Source organism: Labrus bergylta, chromosome 4 (genome assembly GCF_963930695.1).
Source record: "Labrus bergylta chromosome 4, fLabBer1.1, whole genome shotgun sequence".
NCBI classification, from domain to species: domain Eukaryota; kingdom Metazoa; phylum Chordata; class Actinopteri; order Labriformes; family Labridae; genus Labrus; species Labrus bergylta.
The window spans coordinates 16650868-16673313 of NC_089198.1; the positions used below are offsets into that span (position 1 = coordinate 16650868).

The 22446-nt window shown below is 39.7% G+C and overlaps 2 protein-coding genes across 2 annotated transcripts; both read left to right on the forward strand.

Moving 5' to 3' along the window:
- The first annotated feature begins 301 nt into the window (after window positions 1-301).
- On the forward strand, window positions 302-10771 carry LOC109978256 (transferrin receptor protein 1-like). Its single transcript, XM_065953875.1, has 17 exons — window positions 302-366; window positions 1115-1352; window positions 1797-1980; window positions 2576-2801; window positions 2897-3019; window positions 3104-3199; window positions 4121-4260; window positions 4391-4542; window positions 4625-4744; window positions 4865-4950; window positions 5061-5124; window positions 5215-5282; window positions 5525-5589; window positions 6350-6443; window positions 6534-6755; window positions 6984-7142; window positions 7964-10771. Exons 2-17 carry the CDS (start codon window positions 1163-1165, stop codon window positions 8204-8206), a joined length of 2232 nt encoding a protein of 743 aa, XP_065809947.1. The 5' UTR covers window positions 302-366; window positions 1115-1162; the 3' UTR covers window positions 8207-10771.
- A 1079-nt stretch (window positions 10772-11850) lies between these two features.
- On the forward strand, window positions 11851-22347 carry LOC110003930 (transferrin receptor protein 1). The gene is made up of 17 exons (XM_020659497.3): window positions 11851-11943; window positions 12692-12929; window positions 13374-13557; window positions 14153-14378; window positions 14474-14596; window positions 14681-14776; window positions 15698-15837; window positions 15967-16118; window positions 16201-16320; window positions 16441-16526; window positions 16637-16700; window positions 16791-16858; window positions 17101-17165; window positions 17926-18019; window positions 18110-18331; window positions 18560-18718; window positions 19540-22347. Exons 2-17 carry the CDS (start codon window positions 12740-12742, stop codon window positions 19780-19782), a joined length of 2232 nt encoding a protein of 743 aa, XP_020515153.2. The 5' UTR covers window positions 11851-11943; window positions 12692-12739; the 3' UTR covers window positions 19783-22347.
- The last annotated feature ends 99 nt before the right edge of the window (window positions 22348-22446 follow it).

Sequence of the window (22446 nt, forward strand, 5' to 3'; positions counted from 1 at the left end):
CTAATAATAATAAAATAATCCAAAATAATCCCTGCAATAAATGAGATCCACTGATGTAGAGGTGTGAACAGAATTAGCTTATTGCCATTACTTTCTGCCATCTATACCAGAAAGTTTAAGGAGACTGACTTCCACTTAATTTAAACAATTTTGAACTACTTATTTTTCAAAGGATAATGAAATTTTATTAAAACTTCATATCTGTTGTTTTACTTCATCCCTCCCCCACAAGACAATTCCGAAAGTCAAAACAGGAAGTACTTCGTCATTTTCTTTTTGACAGATCCTCTTGGTAGGTCTACTGCTTAGTGTTGATTTTTAGTCATCGTTCAACATCCTTCTGTGTACTTTTGGGAATCAACTAATGTAAGTTAATTCTGTTATGATCTTTTTAAAAGACATAAAAGATTTTTAAGTTTATTTTTAAAATGCTAAATTCATATTAATTTAAAGATGATTAATTAAAGGTTAATTGAAATTAAAAGATTTAAGTCATATGTGCACATGATGAGGTTGTGTTTTTCTAGATAGCTTGTCATGTTAAAAATCTTGTAATCACTTGAGCAAACTAAACTCACAAAGGAGAAGGTTACATTATAATTTGTTTAAAGAATATGAGTGATCAAGACGGATTGTTGATAATGGAAGAGAAACTAAGCTCACTTTCTGTAAATTTAGCGGGTTCTTACCCAATATTAGACCTCACATAAACCACACTTTCTGCAGGATTAATTTACTAGAATAAAACATGCAATCCCAACTGTTAAAAAGCTGATGCCAAGCTTTCTTACTGTGGGTGACATCCACAAGTTCTGAGGATATTTCCTAGGTGGCAAGCGAAGTCTCTGGGTAAACTAAAGCTCCAAGAACAAAGCATTCTGTATATGGTTTTCTACTTCAAAGCAACCGTGACGGTGACCGTTTTATCACTTATCAAATAAGTATTAATAAAATTTAAAAACCTATATTAACTTTCAGTTATGCTTTGAGTGGTACAAAAACTACATTGCTTTTATTTAAGGATTACATTTGATTTACTTCAGAACTTTACAAAAACCCCTTGAAAAATCTTGACTCAATAAAAAAAATCATTTTCCCTGTGCTGTCATTACAGTTTAACGGGGAGCCACACTCCTACACCCGTTTCAACTTGACCCAGAACATGGAAGGTGATAACAGCCAGGTGGAGATGAAGCTGTCGTCGGATATGGATGAGGAGGTCGGGGGAAATGGTGTGGGAGAACACCTCAATCACAACTCCAACCGCAAACCCTTCGATGCTAATAAACTCAGACGCACCCCCAAGAACCTCTGCTTTATGGCAGCTGGCACCCTCCTCATTTTCATCATCGGTAAGAGGGAGATGTTGATGGATAAGCTAAGATAATTTGAGTGTTCATAACTTATAATAATGTGTGGAGTTCCTCAAGGATCAATCTAAGGGCCACCACTTCTTTATTATTTATTGATTTGTCTTTCCCAAACATGCTGATGGAGACGTACCTGAATGTTCACAATTCAATCAGGATAAATCTGAAATATGAGGGATATGTTCTGAGTTTTAGAAAGAAATCTGCTTTTATCATCTGAAATAATAGCTCTGGTATTATTGTGTCTCCCCTTTGAGCAACATAGAGAGGCTAAAGCTAGCTTTTACATCTAAAAGTTAGGTTTTGTTTCTCGGCTTGTACAACAGATTCAAATTGTGCAGTTATGGCATATTATAGTGCTGACTCAATGCAATCTTTCTTGTCTTTCTCTGATTGTTCCTCATTTGATATCACTGATACTTCCAGGGTACTTGATTGGCTTCTTGGTTCATCGGAAGAAGGATGTGGCCCCCATCTGTGCAGCCTCTGTCCTCTCTTTTGACAAAGTTGTTGTCCCTGAGACAGGTGCGGCCCCCCTCATGGACTGGGACAATGTGAAAAAGCTCCTTGCACAGAAAGTTTCCCCAGCCAAATTTGAGCCTGTTTTCAGGTTAATATATTGACTTCTCAAACTGGGGGGGAAACGATACAGTGTGGTGTGATACGAGATGATGCAGCAATTTTGTGATTAATTGATACTTTCCAAGACAACCATTTAATGATACATCTTACTAACTGAAGAATACACTTTTAAGTCCCTTAAAAGGAGGAAGTGGAGGATTCAAGAATTTATTCACTGCAATTAGGTTTCAGATTCACTTCCTTTTAATGCTGTCTGACATGATGCTGCTGTCGACTTCTTCTTTGTCCAGTTAACTTCTGTTCATGTTACACTCGCAAATGCTATAAGCACCACCCTGAGTAGTCACGAAGAGTGACACAGCGAGTCAAATTGAAAGGGAAATCTGTTTAGAGTGTCATATATTTTTTATCTAATTAAAATTTGGATATTCGGCATCAGCGAGTCGATAATTGTGTCACAAGAGGCTGTATTGATATTTTGTCCCACCCCTATCTCCGACTACCTGTAGAGTGTCCTATCACTTAGTGTCAGCTCTGCGTTTCATTTTCAGAAAGTGATTCACTGTTTTCTTATTTGTGCCTTTCTTCTCAATTTATCTGATTTTGATTTCCTGCTATTCCAGTGAGTTTTCCAGTACCTCCCACCGGGCTGGCTCTCAAGGTGACGAGGTTTTGGGAAACAAGGTGCTGACCAAGTTTAATGAGTACGGCATGAAAACCTGGACTGATGAGCACTTTGTGAAGGTTCAGGACCGTCCGGCTTCTGGCTTCAATAGTTTTGTTTTCAAGAACGGGACAGCTCAGAAACTGGAAGGATTTCTATCCTACAGTGCCACTGGAACAGCAACAGTACGTTATCTAAAAAGCCTAATTAAGAACAGCACATTTAAAATATGTAATACAAATAAATGAAGTGATCTTAATGTTATACATTTCTTGCCTAGGGTGCCGTATTGTATGCGTATTACGGGCAGGAAAATGACTTCAAAATACTGCAGGACAAAAGCATCAACATGAACGGCAGGGTCATGCTGATCAGGGCCGGTAGGATCAGCTTGGCTGAAAAGGTGGGTGATTTTTATCAAGACATGCAGTCGGACAGATTTTTTGTTCATGTCCCCTTCTTTACCTTAACTCCTTTGTGTACACAGGTGGCCAATGCTGCCAAGATGAATGCCTCTGCTGTGTTGATCTACCCAGACCCCTCAAGTTACTTAAAGGAATGGAACACCCCTCTGTTTGGACATGTGAGTGTGAACAGGTGTATAATGCTGGAGGATGAAACTGCTTATATAATGCCCCTTGTCCACCTAGCGTTTTTTTCTTCCAATCTTTTTCAATGAGAAGAGGCATTCATATGTTTCTTTTCTAAGAAGGGTTATCAAAGAAAGATAATTTAAATTCCTCCAGAAGATGCCTAACACAAACTTGATCAACTGCTCAGTAGACTTCAAATAAAATGTTGACAAAACATTTCTGGAGGGCACCCAATGTGAGCGCTTAAGTATTGTGCTGCCCCGACATCATTGCTTCATCAGAGTCTTATGGTGCTCTAATGCGATTTGTTTGCTGATAGCAGTAACAAGCTTGGCACACTGACAAAAATGTATTAGAAACAGCTGTTACCATCACCAGGTTTAAGTTGGAAAACACGGTCAACACTGATTGAGATGAGCCGATTAGTGGTGGTGGACACACATACACAAAACAATCAGTTTCCTTCACACTTCAATCACGTTCAGCATTTCTACTGTACATTAAATGTATCTCATAATTTCTAATATTGATGAACTGTTTCCGCATTCAACAGTGACTAGTTTTTCTATAAGTAGTGTTAGTATTGCACTAATAAGGTAGCAAATATGTTTGGCACACATTGTAAAGTTAATTGAAAGAGGAAGCAGATACAGCAACACATGCTCTGATGAATGTGAAATGTATCTGTATTTCTGTCAGCTTTAAAGTAAATAAATCTTCTAAGCAGCTAAGCTGAGCCTGTAATGTTTTAAGCAAAATGTCAGTAGTCTATTTTCATGTATTTTTCTTCTAATTTTAATTTCAGAAGCTTGATAGTAAAACTCGAGGATTTCATAAGCGCAATGATTGCTGGACAAACTTGTTTAAACTTTTGTCTTTCCATCCATCCGTCTTCCCTGAATGTCTCACAGGTCCACATGGGTTCAGGTGATCCCTACACCCCAGGCTTCCCCTCCTTCAACCACACCCAGTTTCCACCTGTCCAGTCTTCAGGCCTTCCAAAAATCTTGGCTCAAACCATCCCAACCAGCATGGCTGATGGCATTTTGAAGTAAGGCTCAAACATGCTTTGGACCACCTGAAACATTATACCTGAAATTATAGTAATGCGTTCAGGGCTTTTATCTATACCAGATATTCCTTTGCTTGCATCATTAATGTATATCGTGTACGTTCCACAGAGAGCTGGGGGGTGATAACGTGCCCAATGGATGGGGGTTGTTCAGCAAACTGGGAGGGGAAGGAGATATAATTAAGGTGGATGTCGGCAACGTTCTTACAGAGAAGAAGATAAGCAATGTCTTTGGGGTCATAAAAGGCTTTGTGGATCCAGGTACAATCAGAAGTTTATTTCATATAGACGACAAATAAGTGATGATTGTCTACTAACCATCTCGTTCTCTTTAACACTGTAGACCGATATGTGGTTATTGGTGCCCAGAGAGACGCATGGGGTCCAGGTTTTGCTGCGTCCACCGTTGGCACCAGTGTCCTTGTTGAGCTGGCACGTTCCATTTCAGACATGGTGAAGAACGGTAAGCTTCAGCAGCTCTCTTTAAGTGTTCTAGTGCTAGATTGTTATTTACCCTTCATGTCAGATCCTCCTTAACATTATGGAGCAGCTCAGTTAATGTTACTTTGGTTTCTCGTCACAGATGGATTCAAACCAAGGAGAAGTATTGTGTTCGTGAGCTGGACGGCTGGGGAATATGGGAACGTTGGTGCCACCGAGTGGTTGGAGGTAAGAACTGCTACTTCTAGTTTTCCCAAATGAGTTTTTTCCCCCCTTGTCCATGCGGTGACGCCACTTTTCTGTGTTAGAATTGTTCTAACAGTGTTTTGTTTATGCAGGGTTATCTCTCTTCTCTGAGCTTGAAAGCCTTTGCCTACATCAACCTGGATGCTGTTGTAACAGGTACTGACTTCAGATACCTTCTAACTTCAGATTAAGCTGTTAAATATTCAAAACATGGTTCACAACGGCTGAATGTGTCTTCCTTTGCAGGCCAAGATGGATTTAAAGTAGCAGCAAGCCCTTTGATGCACAGTCTGATCGAGAGCACTATGAGGGAGGTAAGACAAAAGCTGGAGGGATTTCCGTGACCCGTTTTTTCATCAAGATAGTTAAATAAATTGTGCTTTGATGCCCTAGATTTTATCGTTTTTATAACTTATCCTGCCGAAAAAGTCGTTGAAGTTCAACAGTCATTGAAGCACATTTAGGAGAAGCCCCCGTTATTTTTCATTTGTTCAAGTCTTTAATCCGTTTGTGAAAGTGAAGATAAAATGTACTCATACATCTGTCTTGTCCTCAGGTGAACTTCCGAGACTCGAGGTCTCTTTATGCTCAATTTGCAAGGAGCAACCTGGAAGCAAATGTGTAAGTCTGAGCACACTGTTCGTCCAGTCACACCCTCAGTGTCCATCAGTGTTTATACATCACCATTAGAACCACCGTCTCACTATTAGCCAGAGTCTGAGAGTAACGCCTGCCAATCATCAAATGATGGCTGATTACTCGTTTGAGTCAATCTGAGAGGCGCTATCCGCCACATGGTGGGAGATTTTTGTACCAGATTAGTCACGTGTTTGAATACTACGAGTTTGTAGCATGTTTAGTGTAGCTTCAGCTTCTTTCTCCCTCTACTGTGATGACTCAAAATCTGAGCTTTCTCCCTTTCCCCCATCATTTGGTCTGAATTTGTCATATCTGCCTGTGTTTGCATGTGACAGCAATTGGTTAGGTAACGTTCTTAACTTCATCCATACAGACTCTTGTGAACAGGGCTGTGTTTGGGCCAAAAACTGAAGCTACAGTCTCTAAAGTCCAGTTCCCTATTTCTTGTTTTTCTCTCACACAACTCATGGTGCCAGTGCAAACATACACACGTGTCTGCTTATGTAATGTGTTATGTGTCACAGCTCAAACAAGTGGTGGCTAGGGGAAGCAAATCTGCTATTTAAAAAAAAAAAAAAAAAAGTAAAGGTTGAGTTAATTCATAATTTCTCCATTTTTTTTTTATTAAGCTAATTTGAAAAATGTTCATGAGTTTCTACTTCCACTCTTCTTCTCCTAAATATTTACCAGCATTAAAAGAAATCACAGCTAAAGCAGAATTCTTCATGTTTTTATTCTCCAGGCTGCAGCCTCTTCAGATGAACGATGCTGCGTATCCATTTGTCGCCTTTTCTGGCATTCCCTCGCTTTCATTCAGGTTCAACTCAGATAGAAATGTAAGTCACCCGCTGCACATGTTAAATCAACAAACCTTTAGCCATCTTGTGACTTATGTTATCTAATTGTTTGTCTCTGTTCGCTCTCAGCGCTACTCGTTCTTTGGCACAGCGCTGGACACCCAGGACAATCTGAACACTGCCGTGGCCGGCAAGGTTCCTGAGCTCGCTGAAGTAGCCACCCGTTTCGCCGGCCACATGGTGCTGAGGCTGGTGCATGATCATCTGCTGCGGTTCGACCTGAAGAAGTACAACAAGATTATCAAGGTTCAGGTGGCTCAGATCAACGGGAAAATCATGTCTGTGCGAAGGGTGAGTGTGTTTGTTTTTGTGTGTGAAGGATAGGAGCCTCAGTTTGTCTACAATGCCTGCGTTACCTTCTTGTTGATTCACACTCTTCCAGAAGCCAATGCGTCATTTGAATTCACAGTATTTTATCTAACTGTTTTTAATTAAGAACCTAAATGTTCCCTGAAGATGTACGTCCGTTCCGCTTGTTATTCAGAGCACTAAATCACTGCTGTGTTTGTGTGTTTTCAGAATCAGCCCCAGAAGCTGCCCAAGGCCCTGACGGTGCAGTGGTTGAGCTCGGCCTCGGGCTCGTACGGCCGCGCCTCTGATGACCTGATGACAGACATCCAGAACAGCAACCTTGATGACATCGAGATGTGCCGCATCATTAACGATCGCATCATGGCTGTAAGACTACTTCATCCGTTATCTTTTTGAAAGTATCCAAACAGTTGAAATGACTGAGACCCTTTTCAGATGCAAAAGGAATATAGTAGTGTCTTACTTTGGAACATTTGGGCTTTTTAACAAGCACGCGTCCATATTATATTTTTCTTCCTGCTTTAAAACAAATGGTTTGACGTGAATGTGGAAAAAGGTGGTGTCATTAACTTCCTTGCACTGCTGAGACTATACCGTAGCGTGTAAGGTTCTGTGCTGTCAGTCCAGTCTACAGAAACACAACAAGATTGAATTTTAAACAAAAAAGTCAGATCTGACTTTTAAGATTTGTTTTAGTTTGGCATATAAAGCAGTACAGAGAAGGTTTATAATTAGATAAGAAACCAGGGTCCTTAAAGGGGCCTGTTAAATTACTGAAGCTGTACTTAAAAAAAACATAAACATTGACAGAATGTTTTTAAAAAAATGCCCTTTTTGTGTTTTTCAGATGAGCCAATGAGATTTGATGTATCTAAATATAAGACTGCCTCCATTTTCTTTTAAATTTGATCATAAAAACAAATCAGAGTTTGTCCAACAGGTGGCTCCTTCTTCCAAATAAAAAACCTCACCTCTGAATCAGCAGTTAGGTTTACCAGCTTGCCAGCATTTAATTGACCTGACACAACAGATTTAAATTGGCTATTGACAGGTGGCGCCACATTATTGTCTGTAAACATGGCCGATATCGGCTGACACAGATGTTCAACCGTAATCATCAAAGCAGGACATATATCAGTGACCTTTTGAGAAATCTTCCTTCATCTCATCTTCTCTTGTTTCTGAAGGTGGAGAGGAGCTTCCTGTCCCCCTATGTGTCTCCCAGTGACAATCCTTTCCGCCACATCCTGCTGGGTTCGGGTGCTCACACTCTCAAGGGTCTGATCAACCACCTCGACGCCCTCCGTGCCGACAACCCTGATGCAGATATCGATGCTTTCCGCAACCAGTTCGCCCTGGCCACCTGGACCATTCAGGGCTGCGCCGACTCACTAGCAGCAAACATTTGGTCTTTGGATAACGAAATCTAAAAAAAAAAAAAAGAAGAAAAAGTTTCCTCCCTCTCCTTCCTTCTCTATGGTTTGGTCCTCTCTTCAAAACTGACAGTGTGAAAACCAATCGGCTGTGATGATTCAACGACTGTCACAGCGGCACATATTTCAAATTGAACTTAAGGTTATTGAGTAAATTTAAAGGTGGAACCTTTTTTTAAATGTTAGAATCATCACAGCCAATATTTCTATTTGATCATCTCAGCTGCCTACTCCACAATGCCAAACATTTAGAATAGATTATACTCATTTTCCCCGCTGAACCAATATCAATAATAGTAGGTCATCCTCTGTTTTACCTTCTTTAGAAAGAAAAAATTCTATCATTCTTCTAACTTCATTTCATGTAATATCATTTTTCAAAACGTGGCATTTTAAATACGTTGGTGCTAGTAACAACTACCTGAAACAGCCATTCAAAAGGTGGCGGTGCAACTCAAACAGAGCGAGTTGAATGTAGTGAAAGTGATCTGTTTTTACAGCACAGTATCATCAGACCGTGATCTCAGGAAAGGCTGTGTTTGCCAGCTCAGAGAAGAACAAATCTCAACATGCTGGTAGGTTATAAGAATCAAAACCATTGATCATGTCTACCACAGCTCTCACAGATCAAAACTGCTGGTTTCTCCGCTGCTGCTGCTGGAGCCTCACGTTCAAACCTGAGCCCGTTTGTGTTGGTAGCTAAAAAATGTCATACTGTGCTGAAGTCTGCTACTCGTTAAAGGACGTTAAAGGAGAGGACAGGCCAAGAATTTGTTCGAGCAACGTTTTGGACAATCAACAGCTGTTACATGTAATGAAACGAATAACCTGAAATAGAGATTAATCTGAATGGTCCACCTCCTGACATTAAGAGCAAACCTCTGTAGGCCTTTTTACAAAATCAAGAGAGAAGGTCTCCAACCATATGGCACTGAAACTGAAACCGTACGTCTATTTATTGTGTTATTTATTTATCAGTGGCAGGGTTCACTATAAATAGTTTTTTTATCGCCTTTTATAAAAAAAAAAACGATGTATAATTATCGGGAGCAGTGCCTTCCATAATTATGACAGTTATACTGTCGAAATGACAAAAGCTGCATCTGCTAACAGAAGTGTACATGTGGACCGATGGCCGTACTGAACACACAGCCTTCAGGAACTTCTCTTCAAACTGCACAACTCTGAGGTGATTTCTGTTCCTTCTTACTGACACTGGATTGGCCCCCCCTCTCTGTGTCAGTACAGGTCCTCGGTGCATGTACACGTCTCGTCCCATCATTATCGGGAGCAGTGTCTTCCATAATGTGCAAGAAGAAGAAGAAGGTAGTTTTTATTCTACCAGTGTGTGTCTGTATCGGAGGCAGTGCCCTCCATATTTCACTGTAGGGGTGGATGTTTTTTATTATCGGGGACAGTGTTTCCCATAATGTCTGTATATAGGATACATTGCTACACACGGCTCGTGTTGTCTGCATCTTCAGAAGCCTTCTCTGATGTTTTCTTTGCTGTAGCTTCTTCAGATGGTGCCAAGTTTTTACATGAGCTCTTATCAAAGCATTTCCCATCCATCTGCTTAGTAACACAGAGAAGCTGCGTGTCTTTCAATTCCTCTGTTGGTCACATTTTAATCAAAAGCTTCTAATGTGATATTTCTTTTATCCACTTCACACGAGACTGATACAGGAGGCGTTGCTTAAAATACTAGATATGTTACAAACATATTTGCGACCACCGTGGTTACAGCCGTGTGGTCCAGTATTTCCTGTTAAAGATCACCGATCTGCAAAATAAATGGGTTTGCTTATAATGATGTAGTCAGTGGGAGCGTAAATTCTGCTTTCTTTTGGGATGTTTTCTTGTTTAAAGATTTTCCTTGTGCCTTTTTGTGTTATGACTGCAGTATAGAGCTGAGTGCTACATACAGAACAATACTTTATGTTTGGGACGATGTATATTTGGCTTGTTTTGTCATTTCTCTGTTCTCTTTCTCCCTTCGCCCTGCTTTCTTCTAGAATCATAAGTTACTGGTTTAAAAGCCTGTAATGCTACAATATTGTCAGTAAACGTTACCAGGTACACGATAATTGTAAAAAGAAAAGATTAATTCTAAGTTGGATGTAAAAAAAAATGACACAGTGAATGGTCCTAGAGCTAATTTGCCGACTCTGGTCATTCTGTGTTTCCAGTCATGCCTCCAGTAGAAAAACGGGAGATGAAATGTTTTACATTGATAGCCTCTCTGCAAACATCTATTAAACATTCAGACATGCATGGTTTGAGTGATTGAGCAGATCTGCAGGGCTTCAATAAAACGTGTTAGAAGAATTAGATTTAATTTACTGGCATCTCGCTGAGAATGTAGCATACACATTATCTTTCTTTTGTATGATTCTGGATGTGGAGGAATTGGTTTGAAAAAGTTAGTGTTTCAAAATTCTCACCAGATGAACAAACAATGTGTTTAAGAAATTAATGTAACTGCTTTTTCATTTTCTCCAACTGTATACAAGCTGCTTAACTTTACATTTGTGTTGCTGCAATAAACAATCACATCACAAACAGTGAGTCGTCTCATGATTGTAAGATATAAGATGGTCTGTTTCTTTTAAGTGAGCTGAATGGGAAAACGTTTACAGGGTGAAGTTAAAGATTCATCTTGAACTCTTTTAGTCACAGATGGAAAAAGTATTTTGATTTTGTTGGAAACAAATTGGCAAGGAGATGAGATATGCCACTTTCTCCACAGGGGGTGCCAAAACGACACAAAATGAGAGTTCCTCAGAGCTTGAAAGCCCCCATCAATTAAGAAGAACCAAAATTACCAAAATTGTGAGTGTTTTGTCTGCCTTGTAATACAGCCTTAAATCCTGTAATAACAAGCCTTGTCTTACAGTAAGACTTAATGTGTTTCAGAAATGAGTATTATTTGAAACATAATGAATGATTTTCTTATTTGAATCTTGTGTAACAAATACTTATTACTTTGTAATTTTAGTGCTCTGAGTTCATCTTTAGAAAGATTTGCCCATGTTTATTTTCTTATCACTGCATTAGGCAACATCTACACCAGTTACATTTACTTAATAAAAGGTCTATAACCAGCATCGGGACTTATACTTGTTATTGATATTATATCTTTAATACATGATTAGCAATAACTCATTAGGAGCAAGCTACGGACATTTCATTTATCAGAATCAAATACTTAATTAATCTTGGGGGAAGTGTGCACAACAACAAGAAATAAAGTACGGTGTATATCAAGTCTTCATGATTTAAATGATCAATTTATCCCACTAATACTAATCTAAGAGCTAATGATTGCTGTTAAATTACCGTAACTCAACTCAGTAAATACAATCTAGCTAATAATAATAAAATAATCCAAAATAATCCCTGCAATAAATGAGATCCACTGATGTAGAGGTGTGAACAGAATTAGCTTATTGCCATTACTTTCTGCCATCTATACCAGAAAGTTTAAGGAGACTGACTTCCACTTAATTTAAACAATTTTGAACTACTTATTTTTCAAAGGATAATGAAATTTTATTAAAACTTCATATCTGTTGTTTTACTTCATCCCTCCCCCACAAGACAATTCCGAAAGTCAAAACAGGAAGTACTCAGTCATTTTCTTTTTGACAGATCCTCTTGGTAGGTCTACTGCTTAGTGTTGATTTTTAGTCATCGTTCAACATCCTTCTGTGTACTTTTGGGAATCAACTAATGTAAGTTAATTCTGTTATAATCTTTTTAAAAGACATAAAAGATTTTTAAGTTTATTTTTAAAATGCTAAATTCATATTAATTTAAAGATGATTAATTAAAGGTTAATTGAAATTAAAAGATTTAAGTCATATGTGCACATGATGAGGTTGTGTTTTTCTAGATAGCTTGTCATGTTAAAAATCTTGTAATCACTTGAGCAAACTAAACTCACAAAGGAGAAGGTTACATTATAATTTGTTTAAAGAATATGAGTGATCAAGAAGGATTGTTGATAATGGAAGAGAAACTAAGCTCACTTTCTGTAAATTTAGCGGGTTCTTACCCAATATTAGACCTCACATAAACCACACTTTCTGCAGGATTAATTTACTAGAATAAAACATGCAATCCCAACTGTTAAAAAGCTGATGCCAAGCTTTCTTACTGTGGGTGACATCCACAAGTTCTGAGGATATTTCCTAGGTGGCAAGCGAAGTCTCTGGGTAAACTAAAGCTCCAAGAACAAAGCATTCTGTATATGGTTTTCTACTTCAAAGCAACCGTGACGGTGACCTTTTTATCACTTATCAAATAAGTATGAATAAAATTTAAAAACCTATATTAACTTTCAGTTATGCTTTGAGTGGTACAAAAACTACATTGCTTTTATTTAAGGATTACATTTGATTTACTTCAGAACTTTACAAAAACCCCTTGAAAAATCTTGACTCAATAAAAGAAATTATTTTCCCTGTGCTGTCATTACAGTTTAACGGGGAGCCGCACTCCTACACCCGTTTCAACTTGACCCAGAACATGGAAGGTGATAACAGCCAGGTGGAGATGAAGCTGTCGTCGGATATGGATGAGGAGGTCGGGGGAAATGGTGTGGGAGAACACCTCAATCACAACTCCAACCGCAAACCCTTCGATGCTAATAAACTCAGACGCACCCCCAAGAACCTCTGCTTTATGGCAGCTGGCACCCTCCTCATTTTCATCATCGGTAAGAGGGAGATGTTGATGGATAAGCTAAGATAATTTGAGTGTTCATAACTTATAATAATGTGTGGAGTTCCTCAAGGATCAATCTAAGGGCCACCACTTCTTTATTATTTATTGATTTGTCTTTCCCAAACATGCTGATGGAGACGTACCTGAATGTTCACAATTCAATCAGGATAAATCTGAAATATGAGGGTTATGTTCTGAGTTTTAGAAAGAAATCTGCTTTTATCATCTGAAATAATAGCTCTGGTATTATTGTGTCTCCCCTTTGAGCAACATAGAGAGGCTAAAGCTAGCTTTTACATCTAAAAGTTAGGTTTTGTTTCTCGGCTTGTACAACAGATTCAAATTGTGCAGTTATGGCATATTATAGTGCTGACTCAATGCAATCTTTCTTGTCTTTCTCTGATTGTTCCTCATTTGATATCACTGATACTTCCAGGGTACTTGACTGGCTTCTTGGTTCATCGGAAGAAGGATGTGCCCCCCATCTGTGCAGCCTCTGTCCTCTCTTTTGACAAAGATGTTGTCCCTGAGACAGGTGCGGCCCCCCTCATGGACTGGGACAATGTGAAAAAGCTCCTTGCACAGAAAGTTTCCCCAGCCAAATTTGAGCCTGTTTTCAGGTTAATATATTGACTTCTCAAACTGGGGGGGAAACGATACAGTGTGGTGTGATACGAGATGATGCAGCATATTTGTGATTAATTGATACTTTCCAAGACAACCATTTAATGATACATCTTACTAACTGAAGAATACACTTTTAAGTCCCTTAAAAGGAGGAAGTGGAGGATTCAAGAATTTATTCACTGCAATTAGGTTTCAGATTCACTTCCTTTTAATGCTTACTGACATGATGCTGCTGTCGACTTCTTCTTTGTCCAGTTAACTTCTGTTCATGTTACACTCGCAAATACTATAAGCACCACCCTGAGTAGTCACGAAGAGTGACACAGCGAGTCAAATTGAAAGGGAAATCTGTTTAGAGTGTCATATATTTTTTATCGAATTAAAATTTGGATATTCGGCATCAGCGAGTCGATAATTGTGTCACAAGAGGCTGTATGGCTATTTTGTCCCACCCCTATCTCCGACTACCTGTAGAGTGTCCTATCACTTAGTGTCAGCTCTGCGTTTCATTTTCAGAAAGTGATTCACTGTTTTCTTATTTGTGCCTTTCTTCTCAATTTATCTGATTTTGATTTCCTGCTATTCCAGTGAGTTTTCCAGTACCTCCCACCGGGCTGGCTCTCAAGGTGACGAGGTTTTGGGAAACAAGGTGCTGACCAAGTTTCATGAGTACGGCATGAAAACCTGGACTGATGAGCACTTTGTGAAGGTTCAGGACCGTCCGGCTTCTGGCTTCAATAGTTTTGTTTTCAAGAACGGGACAGCTCAGAAACTGGAAGGATTTCTATCCTACAGTGCCATTGGAACAGCAACAGTAAGTTATCTAAAAAGCCTAATTAAGAACAGCACATTTAAAATATGTAATACAAATAAATTAAGTGAGCTTAATGTTATACATTTCTTGCCTAGGGTGCCGTATTGTATGCGTATTACGGGCAGGAAAGTGACTTCAAAATACTGCAGGACAAAAGCATCAACATGAACGGCAGGGTCATGCTGATCAGGGCCGGTAGGATCAGCTTGGCTGAAAAGGTGGGTGATTTTTATCAAGACATGCAGTCGGACAGATTTTTTGTTCATGTCCCCTTCTTTACCTTAACTCCTTTGTGTACACAGGTGGCCAATGCTGCCAAGATGAATGCCTCTGCTGTGTTGATCTACCCAGACCCCTCAAGTTACTTAAAGGAAGGGAACACCCCTCTGTTTGGACATGTGAGTGTGAACAGGTGTAGAATGCTGGAGGATGAAACTGCTTATATAATGCCCCTTGTCCACCTAGCGTTTTTTTCTTCCAATCTTTTTCAATGAGAAGAGGCATTCATATGTTTCTTTTCTAAGAAGGGTTATCAAAGAAAGATAATTTAAATTCCTCCAGAAGATGCCTAACACAAACTTGATCAACTGCTCAGTAGACTTCAAATAAAATGTTGACAAAACATTTCTGGAGGGCACCCAATGTGAGCGCTTAAGTATTGTGCTGCCCCGACATCATTGCTTCATCAGAGTCTTATGGTGCTCTAATGCGATTTGTTTGCTGATAGCAGTAACAAGCTTGGCACACTGACAAAAATGTATTAGAAACAGCTGTTACCATCACCAGGTTTAAGTTGGAAAACACGGTCAACACTGATTGAGATGAGCCGATTAGTGGTGGTGGACACACATACACAAAACAATCAGTTTCCTTCACACTTCAATCACGTTCAGCATTTCTACTGTACATTAAATGTATCTCATAATTTCTAATATTGATGAACTGTTTCCGCATTCAACAGTGACTAGTTTTTCTATAAGTAGTGTTAGTATTGCACTAATAAGGTAGCAAATATGTTTGGCACACATTGTAAAGTTAATTGAAAGAGGAAGCAGATACAGCAACACATGCTCTGATGAATGTGAAATGTATCTGTATTTCTGTCAGCTTTAAAGTAAATAAATCTTCTAAGCAGCTAAGCTGAGCCTGTAATGTTTTAAGCAAAATGTCAGTAGTCTATTTTCATGTATTTTTCTTCTAATTTTAATTTCAGAAGCTTGATAGTAAAACTCGAGGATTTCATAAGCGCAATGATTGCTGGACAAACTTGTTTAAACTTTTGTCTTTCCATCCATCCGTCTTCCCTGAATGTCTCACAGGTCCACATGGGTTCAGGTGATCCCTACACCCCAGGCTTCCCCTCCATCAACCACACCCAGTTTCCACCTGTCCAGTCTTCAGGCCTTCCAAAAATCTTGGCTCAAACCATCCCAACCAGCATGGCTAATGGCATTTTGAAGTAAGGCTCAAACATGCTTTGGACCACCTGAAACATTATACCTGAAATTATAGTAATGCGTTCAGGGCTTTATCTATACCAGATATTCCTTTGCTTGCATCATTAATGTATATCGTGTACGTTCCACAGAGAGCTGGGGGGTGATAACGTGCCCAATGGATGGGGGTTGTTCGGCAAACTGGGAGGGGAAGGAGATATAATTAAGGTGGATGTCGGCAACGTTCTTACAGAGAAGAAGATAAGCAATGTCTTTGGGGTCATAAAAGGCTTTGTGGATCCAGGTACAATCAGAAGTTTATTTCATATAGACGACAAATAAGTGATGATTGTCTACTAACCATCTCGTTCTCTTTAACATTGTAGACCGATATGTGGTTATTGGTGCCCAGAGAGACGCATGGGGTCCAGGTTTTGCTACGTCCACCGTTGGCACCAGTGTCCTTGTTGAGCTGGCACGTTCCATTTCAGACATGGTGAAGAACGGTAAGCTTCAGCAGCTCTCTTTAAGTGTTCTAGTGCTAGATTGTTATTTACCCTTCATGTCAGATCCTCCTTAACATTATGGAGCAGCTCAGTTAATGTTAATTTGGTTTCTCGTCACAGATGGATTCAAACCAAGGAGAAGTATTGTGTTCGTGAGCTGGACGGCTGGGGAATATGGGAACGTTGGTGCCACCGAGTGGTTGGAGGTAAGAACTGCTACTTCTAGTTTTCCCAAATGAGTTTTTTCCCCCCTTGTCCATGCGGTGACGCCACTTTTCTGTGTTAGAATTGTTCTAACAGTGTTTTGTTTATGCAGGGTTATCTCTCTTCTCTGAGCTTGAAAGCCTTTGCCTACATCAACCTGGATGCTGTTGTAACAGGTACTGACTTCAGACACCTTCTAACTTCAGATTAAGCTGTTAAATATTCAAAACATGGTTCACAACGGCTGAATGTGTCTTCCTTTGCAGGCCAAGATGGATTTAAAGTAGCAGCAAGCCCTTTGATGCACAGTCTGATCGAGAGCACTATGAGGGAGGTAAGACAAAAGCTGGAGGGATTTCCGTGACCCGTTTTTTCATCAAGATAGTTAAATAAATTGTGCTTTGATGCCCTAGATTTTATCGTTTTTATAACTTATCCTGCCGAAAAAGTCGTTGAAGTTCAACAGTCATTGAAGCACATTTAGGAGAAGCCCCCGTTATTTTTCATTTGTTCAAGTCTTTAATCCGTTTGTGAAAGTGAAGATAAAATGTACTCATACATCTGTCTTGTCCTCAGGTGAACTTCCGAGACTCGAGGTCTCTTTATGCTCAATTTGCAAGGAGCAACCTGGAAGCAAATGTGTAAGTCTGAGCACGCTGTTCGTCCAGTCACACCCTCAGTGTCCATCAGTGTTTATACATCACCATTAGAACCACCGTCTCACTATTAGCCAGAGTCTGAGAGTAACGCCTGCCAATCATCAAATGATGGCTGATTACTCGTTTGAGTCAATCTGAGAGGCGCTATCCGCCACATGGTGGGAGATTTTTGTACCAGATTAGTCACGTGTTTGAATACTACGAGTTTGTAGCATGTTTAGTGTAGCTTCAGCTTCTTTCTCCCTCTACTGTGATGACTCAAAATCTGAGCTTTCTCCCTTTCCCCCATCATTTGGTCTGAATTTGTCATATCTGCCTGTGTTTGCATGTGACAGCAATTGGTTAGGTAACGTTCTTAACTTCATCCATACAGACTCTTGTGAACAGGGCTGTGTTTGGGCCAAAAACTGAAGCTACAGTCTCTAAAGTCCAGTTCCCTATTTCTTGTTTTTCTCTCACACAACTCATGGTGCCAGTGCAAACATACACACGTGTCTGCTTATGTAATGTGTTATGTGTCACAGCTCAAACAAGTGGTGGCTAGGGGAAGCAAATCTGCTATTTAAAAAAAAAAAAAAAAAAGTAAAGGTTGAGTTAATTCATAATTTCTCCATTTTTTTTTTATTAAGCTAATTTGAAAAATGTTCATGAGTTTCTACTTCCACTCTTCTTCTCCTAAATATTTACCAGCATTAAAAGAAATCACAGCTAAAGCAGAATTCTTCATGTTTTTATTCTCCAGGCTGCAGCCTCTTCAGATGAACGATGCTGCATATCCATTTGTCGCCTTTTCTGGCATTCCCTCGCTTTCATTCAGGTTCAACTCAGATAGAGATGTAAGTCACCCGCTGCACATGTTAAATCAACAAACCTTTAGCCATCTTGTGACTTATGTTATCTAATTGTTTGTCTCTGTTCGCTCTCAGCACTACTCATTCTTTGGCACAGCGCTGGACACCCAGGACAATCTGAACACTGCCGCGGCTGGCAAGGTTCCTCAGCTCGCTGAAGTAGCCACCCGTTTCGCCGGCCACATGGTGCTGAGGCTGGTGCATGATCATCTGCTGCGGTTCGACCTGAAGAAGTACAACAAGATTATCAAGGTTCAGGTGGCTCAGATCAACGGGAAAATCATGTCTGTGCGAAGGGTGAGTGTGTTTGTTTTTGTGTGTGAAGGATAGGAGCCTCAGTTTGTCTACAATGCCTGCGTTACCTTCTTGTTGATTCACACTCTTCCAGAAGCCAATGCGTCATTTGAATTCACAGTATTTTATCTAACTGTTTTTAATTAAGAACCTAAATGTTCCCTGAAGATGTACGTCCGTTCCGCTTGTTATTCAGAGCACTAAATCACTGCTGTGTTTGTGTGTTTTCAGAATCAGCCCCAGAAGCTGCCCAAGGCCCTGACGGTGCAGTGGTTGAGCTCGGCCTCGGGCTCGTACGGCCGCGCCTCTGATGACCTGATGACAGACATCCAGAACAGCAACCTTGATGACATCGAGATGTGCCGCATCATTAACGATCGCATCATGGCTGTAAGACTACTTCATCCGTTATCTTTTTGAAAGTATCCAAACAGTTGAAATGACTGAGACCCTTTTCAGATGCAAAAGGAATATAGTAGTGTCTTACTTTGGAACATTTGGGCTTTTTAACAAGCACGCGTCCATATTATATTTTTCTTCCTGCTTTAAAACAAATGGTTTGACGTGAATGTGGAAAAAGGTGGTGTCATTAACTTCCTTGCACTGCTGAGACTATACCGTAGCGTGTAAGGTTCTGTGCTGTCAGTCCAGTCTACAGAAACACAACAAGATTGAATTTTAAACAAAAAAGTCAGATCTGACTTTTAAGATTTGTTTTAGTTTGGCATATAAAGCAGTACAGAGAAGGTTTATAATTAGATAAGAAACCAGGGTCCTTAAAGGGGCCTGTTAAATTACTGAAGCTGTACTTAAAAAAAACATAAACATTGACAGAATGTTTTTAAAAAAATGCCCTTTTTGTGTTTTTCAGATGAGCCAATGAGATTTGATGTATCTAAATATAAGACTGCCTCCATTTTCTTTTAAATTTGATCATAAAAACAAATCAGAGTTTGTCCAACAGGTGGCTCCTTCTTCCAAATAAAAAACCTCACCTCTGAATCAGCAGTTAGGTTTACCAGCTTGCCAGCATTTAATTGACCTGACACAACAGATTTAAATTGGCTATTGACAGGTGGCGCCACATTATTGTCTGTAAACATGGCCGATATCGGCTGACACAGATGTTCAACCGTAATCATCAAAGCAGGACATATATCAGTGACCTTTTGAGAAATCTTCCTTCATCTCATCTTCTCTTGTTTCTGAAGGTGGAGAGGAGCTTCCTGTCCCCCTATGTGTCTCCCAGTGACAATCCTTTCCGCCACATCCTGCTGGGTTCGGGTGCTCACACTCTCAAGGGTCTGATCAACCACCTCGACGCCCTCCGTGCCGACAACCCTGATGCAGATATCGATGCTTTCCGCAACCAGTTCGCCCTGGCCACCTGGACCATTCAGGGCTGCGCCGACTCACTAGCAGCAAACATTTGGTCTTTGGATAACGAAATCTAAAAAAAAAAAAAAGAAGAAAAAGTTTCCTCCCTCTCCTTCCTTCTCTATGGTTTGGTCCTCTCTTCAAAACTGACAGTGTGAAAACCAATCGGCTGTGATGATTCAACGACTGTCACAGCGGCACATATTTCAAATTGAACTTAAGGTTATTGAGTAAATTTAAAGGTGGAACCTTTTTTTAAATGTTAGAATCATCACAGCCAATATTTCTATTTGATCATCTCAGCTGCCTACTCCACAATGCCAAACATTTAGAATAGATTATACTCATTTTCCCCGCTGAACCAATATCAATAATAGTAGGTCATCCTCTGTTTTACCTTCTTTAGAAAGAAAAAATTCTATCATTCTTCTAACTTCATTTCATGTAATATCATTTTTCAAAACGTGGCATTTTAAATACGTTGGTGCTAGTAACAACTACCTGAAACAGCCATTCAAAAGGTGGCGGTGCAACTCAAACAGAGCGAGTTGAATGTAGTGAAAGTGATCTGTTTTTACAGCACAGTATCATCAGACCGTGATCTCAGGAAAGGCTGTGTTTGCCAGCTCAGAGAAGAACAAATCTCAACATGCTGGTAGGTTATAAGAATCAAAACCATTGATCATGTCTACCACAGCTCTCACAGATCAAAACTGCTGGTTTCTCCGCTGCTGCTGCTGGAGCCTCACGTTCAAACCTGAGCCCGTTTGTGTTGGTAGCTAAAAAATGTCATACTGTGCTGAAGTCTGCTACTCGTTAAAGGACGTTAAAGGAGAGGACAGGCCAAGAATTTGTTCGAGCAACGTTTTGGACAATCAACAGCTGTTACATGTAATGAAACGAATAACCTGAAATAGAGATTAATCTGAATGGTCCACCTCCTGACATTAAGAGCAAACCTCTGTAGGCCTTTTTACAAAATCAAGAGAGAAGGTCTCCAACCATATGGCACTGAAACTGAAACCGTACGTCTATTTATTGTGTTATTTATTTATCAGTGGCAGGGTTCACTATAAATAGTTTTTTTATCGCCTTTTATAAAAAAAAAAACGATGTATAATTATCGGGAGCAGTGCCTTCCATAATTATGACAGTTATACTGTCGAAATGACAAAAGCTGCATCTGCTAACAGAAGTGTACATGTGGACCGATGGCCGTACTGAACACACAGCCTTCAGGAACTTCTCTTCAAACTGCACAACTCTGAGGTGATTTCTGTTCCTTCTTACTGACACTGGATTGGCCCCCCCTCTCTGTGTCAGTACAGGTCCTCGGTGCATGTACACGTCTCGTCCCATCATTATCGGGAGCAGTGTCTTCCATAATGTGCAAGAAGAAGAAGAAGGTAGTTTTTATTCTACCAGTGTGTGTCTGTATCGGAGGCAGTGCCCTCCATATTTCACTGTAGGGGTGGATGTTTTTTATTATCGGGGACAGTGTTTCCCATAATGTCTGTATATAGGATACATTGCTACACACGGCTCGTGTTGTCTGCATCTTCAGAAGCCTTCTCTGATGTTTTCTTTGCTGTAGCTTCTTCAGATGGTGCCAAGTTTTTACATGAGCTCTTATCAAAGCATTTCCCATCCGTCTGCTTAGTAACACAGAGAAGCTGCGTGTCTTTCAATTCCTCTGTTGGTCACATTTTAATCAAAAGCTTCTAATGTGATATTTCTTTTATCCACTTCACACGAGACTGATACAGGAGGCGTTGCTTAAAATACTAGATATGTTACAAACATATTTGCGACCACCGTGGTTACAGCCGTGTGGTCCAGTATTTCCTGTTAAAGATCACCGATCTGCAAAATAAATGGGTTTGCTTATAATGATGTAGTCAGTGGGAGCGTAAATTCTGCTTTCTTTTGGGATGTTTTCTTGTTTAAAGATTTTCCTTGTGCCTTTTTGTGTTATGACTGCAGTATAGAGCTGAGTGCTACATACAGAACAATACTTTATGTTTGGGACGATGTATATTTGGCTTGTTTTGTCATTTCTCTGTTCTCTTTCTCCCTTCGCCCTGCTTTCTTCTAGAATCATAAGTTACTGGTTTAAAAGCCTGTAATGCTACAATATTGTCAGTAAACGTTACCAGGTACACGATAATTGTAAAAAGAAAAGATTAATTCTAAGTTGGATGTAAAAAAAAATTACACAGTGAATGGTCCTAGAGCTAATTTGCCGACTCTGGTCATTCTGTGTTTCCAGTCATGCCTCCAGTAGAAAAACGGGAGATGAAATGTTTTACATTGATAGCCTCTCTGCAAACATCTATTAAACATTCAGACATGCATGGTTTGAGTGATTGAGCAGATCTGCAGGGCTTCAATAAAACGTGTTAGAAGAATTAGATTTAATTTACTGGCATCTCGCTGAGAATGTAACATACACATTATCTTTCTTTTGTATGATTCTGGATGTGGAGGAATTGGTTTGAAAAAGTTAGTGTTTCAAAATTCTCACCAGATGAACAAACAATGTGTTTAAGAAATTAATGTAACTGCTTTTTCATTTTCTCCAACTGTATACAAGCTGCTTAACTTTACATTTGTGTTGCTGCAATAAACAATCACATCACAAACAGTGAGTCGTCTCATGATTGTAAGATATAAGATGGTCTGTTTCTTTTAAGTGAGCTGAATGGGAAAACGTTTACAGGGTGAAGTTAAAGATTCATCTT

What these genes read in the sequence shown, in the direction of transcription:
- LOC110003930 (XM_020659497.3), top strand. Translation starts at nt 12,740, where the DNA reads ATGGAAGGTGATAACAGCCAGGTGGAGATGAAGCTGTCGTCGGATATG. An exon ending in GTGCCATTGGAACAGCAACA is followed by an intron (nt 14,379 to 14,473) that starts GTAAGTTATCTA and finishes TTTCTTGCCTAG; the next exon opens with GGTGCCGTATTGTATGCGTA. An exon ending in AAAAGGCTTTGTGGATCCAG is followed by an intron (nt 16,119 to 16,200) that starts GTACAATCAGAA and finishes TTAACATTGTAG; the next exon opens with ACCGATATGTGGTTATTGGT.
- LOC109978256 (XM_065953875.1), top strand. Translation starts at nt 1,163, where the DNA reads ATGGAAGGTGATAACAGCCAGGTGGAGATGAAGCTGTCGTCGGATATG. An exon ending in GTGCCACTGGAACAGCAACA is followed by an intron (nt 2,802 to 2,896) that starts GTACGTTATCTA and finishes TTTCTTGCCTAG; the next exon opens with GGTGCCGTATTGTATGCGTA. An exon ending in TTAACGATCGCATCATGGCT is followed by an intron (nt 7,143 to 7,963) that starts GTAAGACTACTT and finishes TTGTTTCTGAAG; the next exon opens with GTGGAGAGGAGCTTCCTGTC.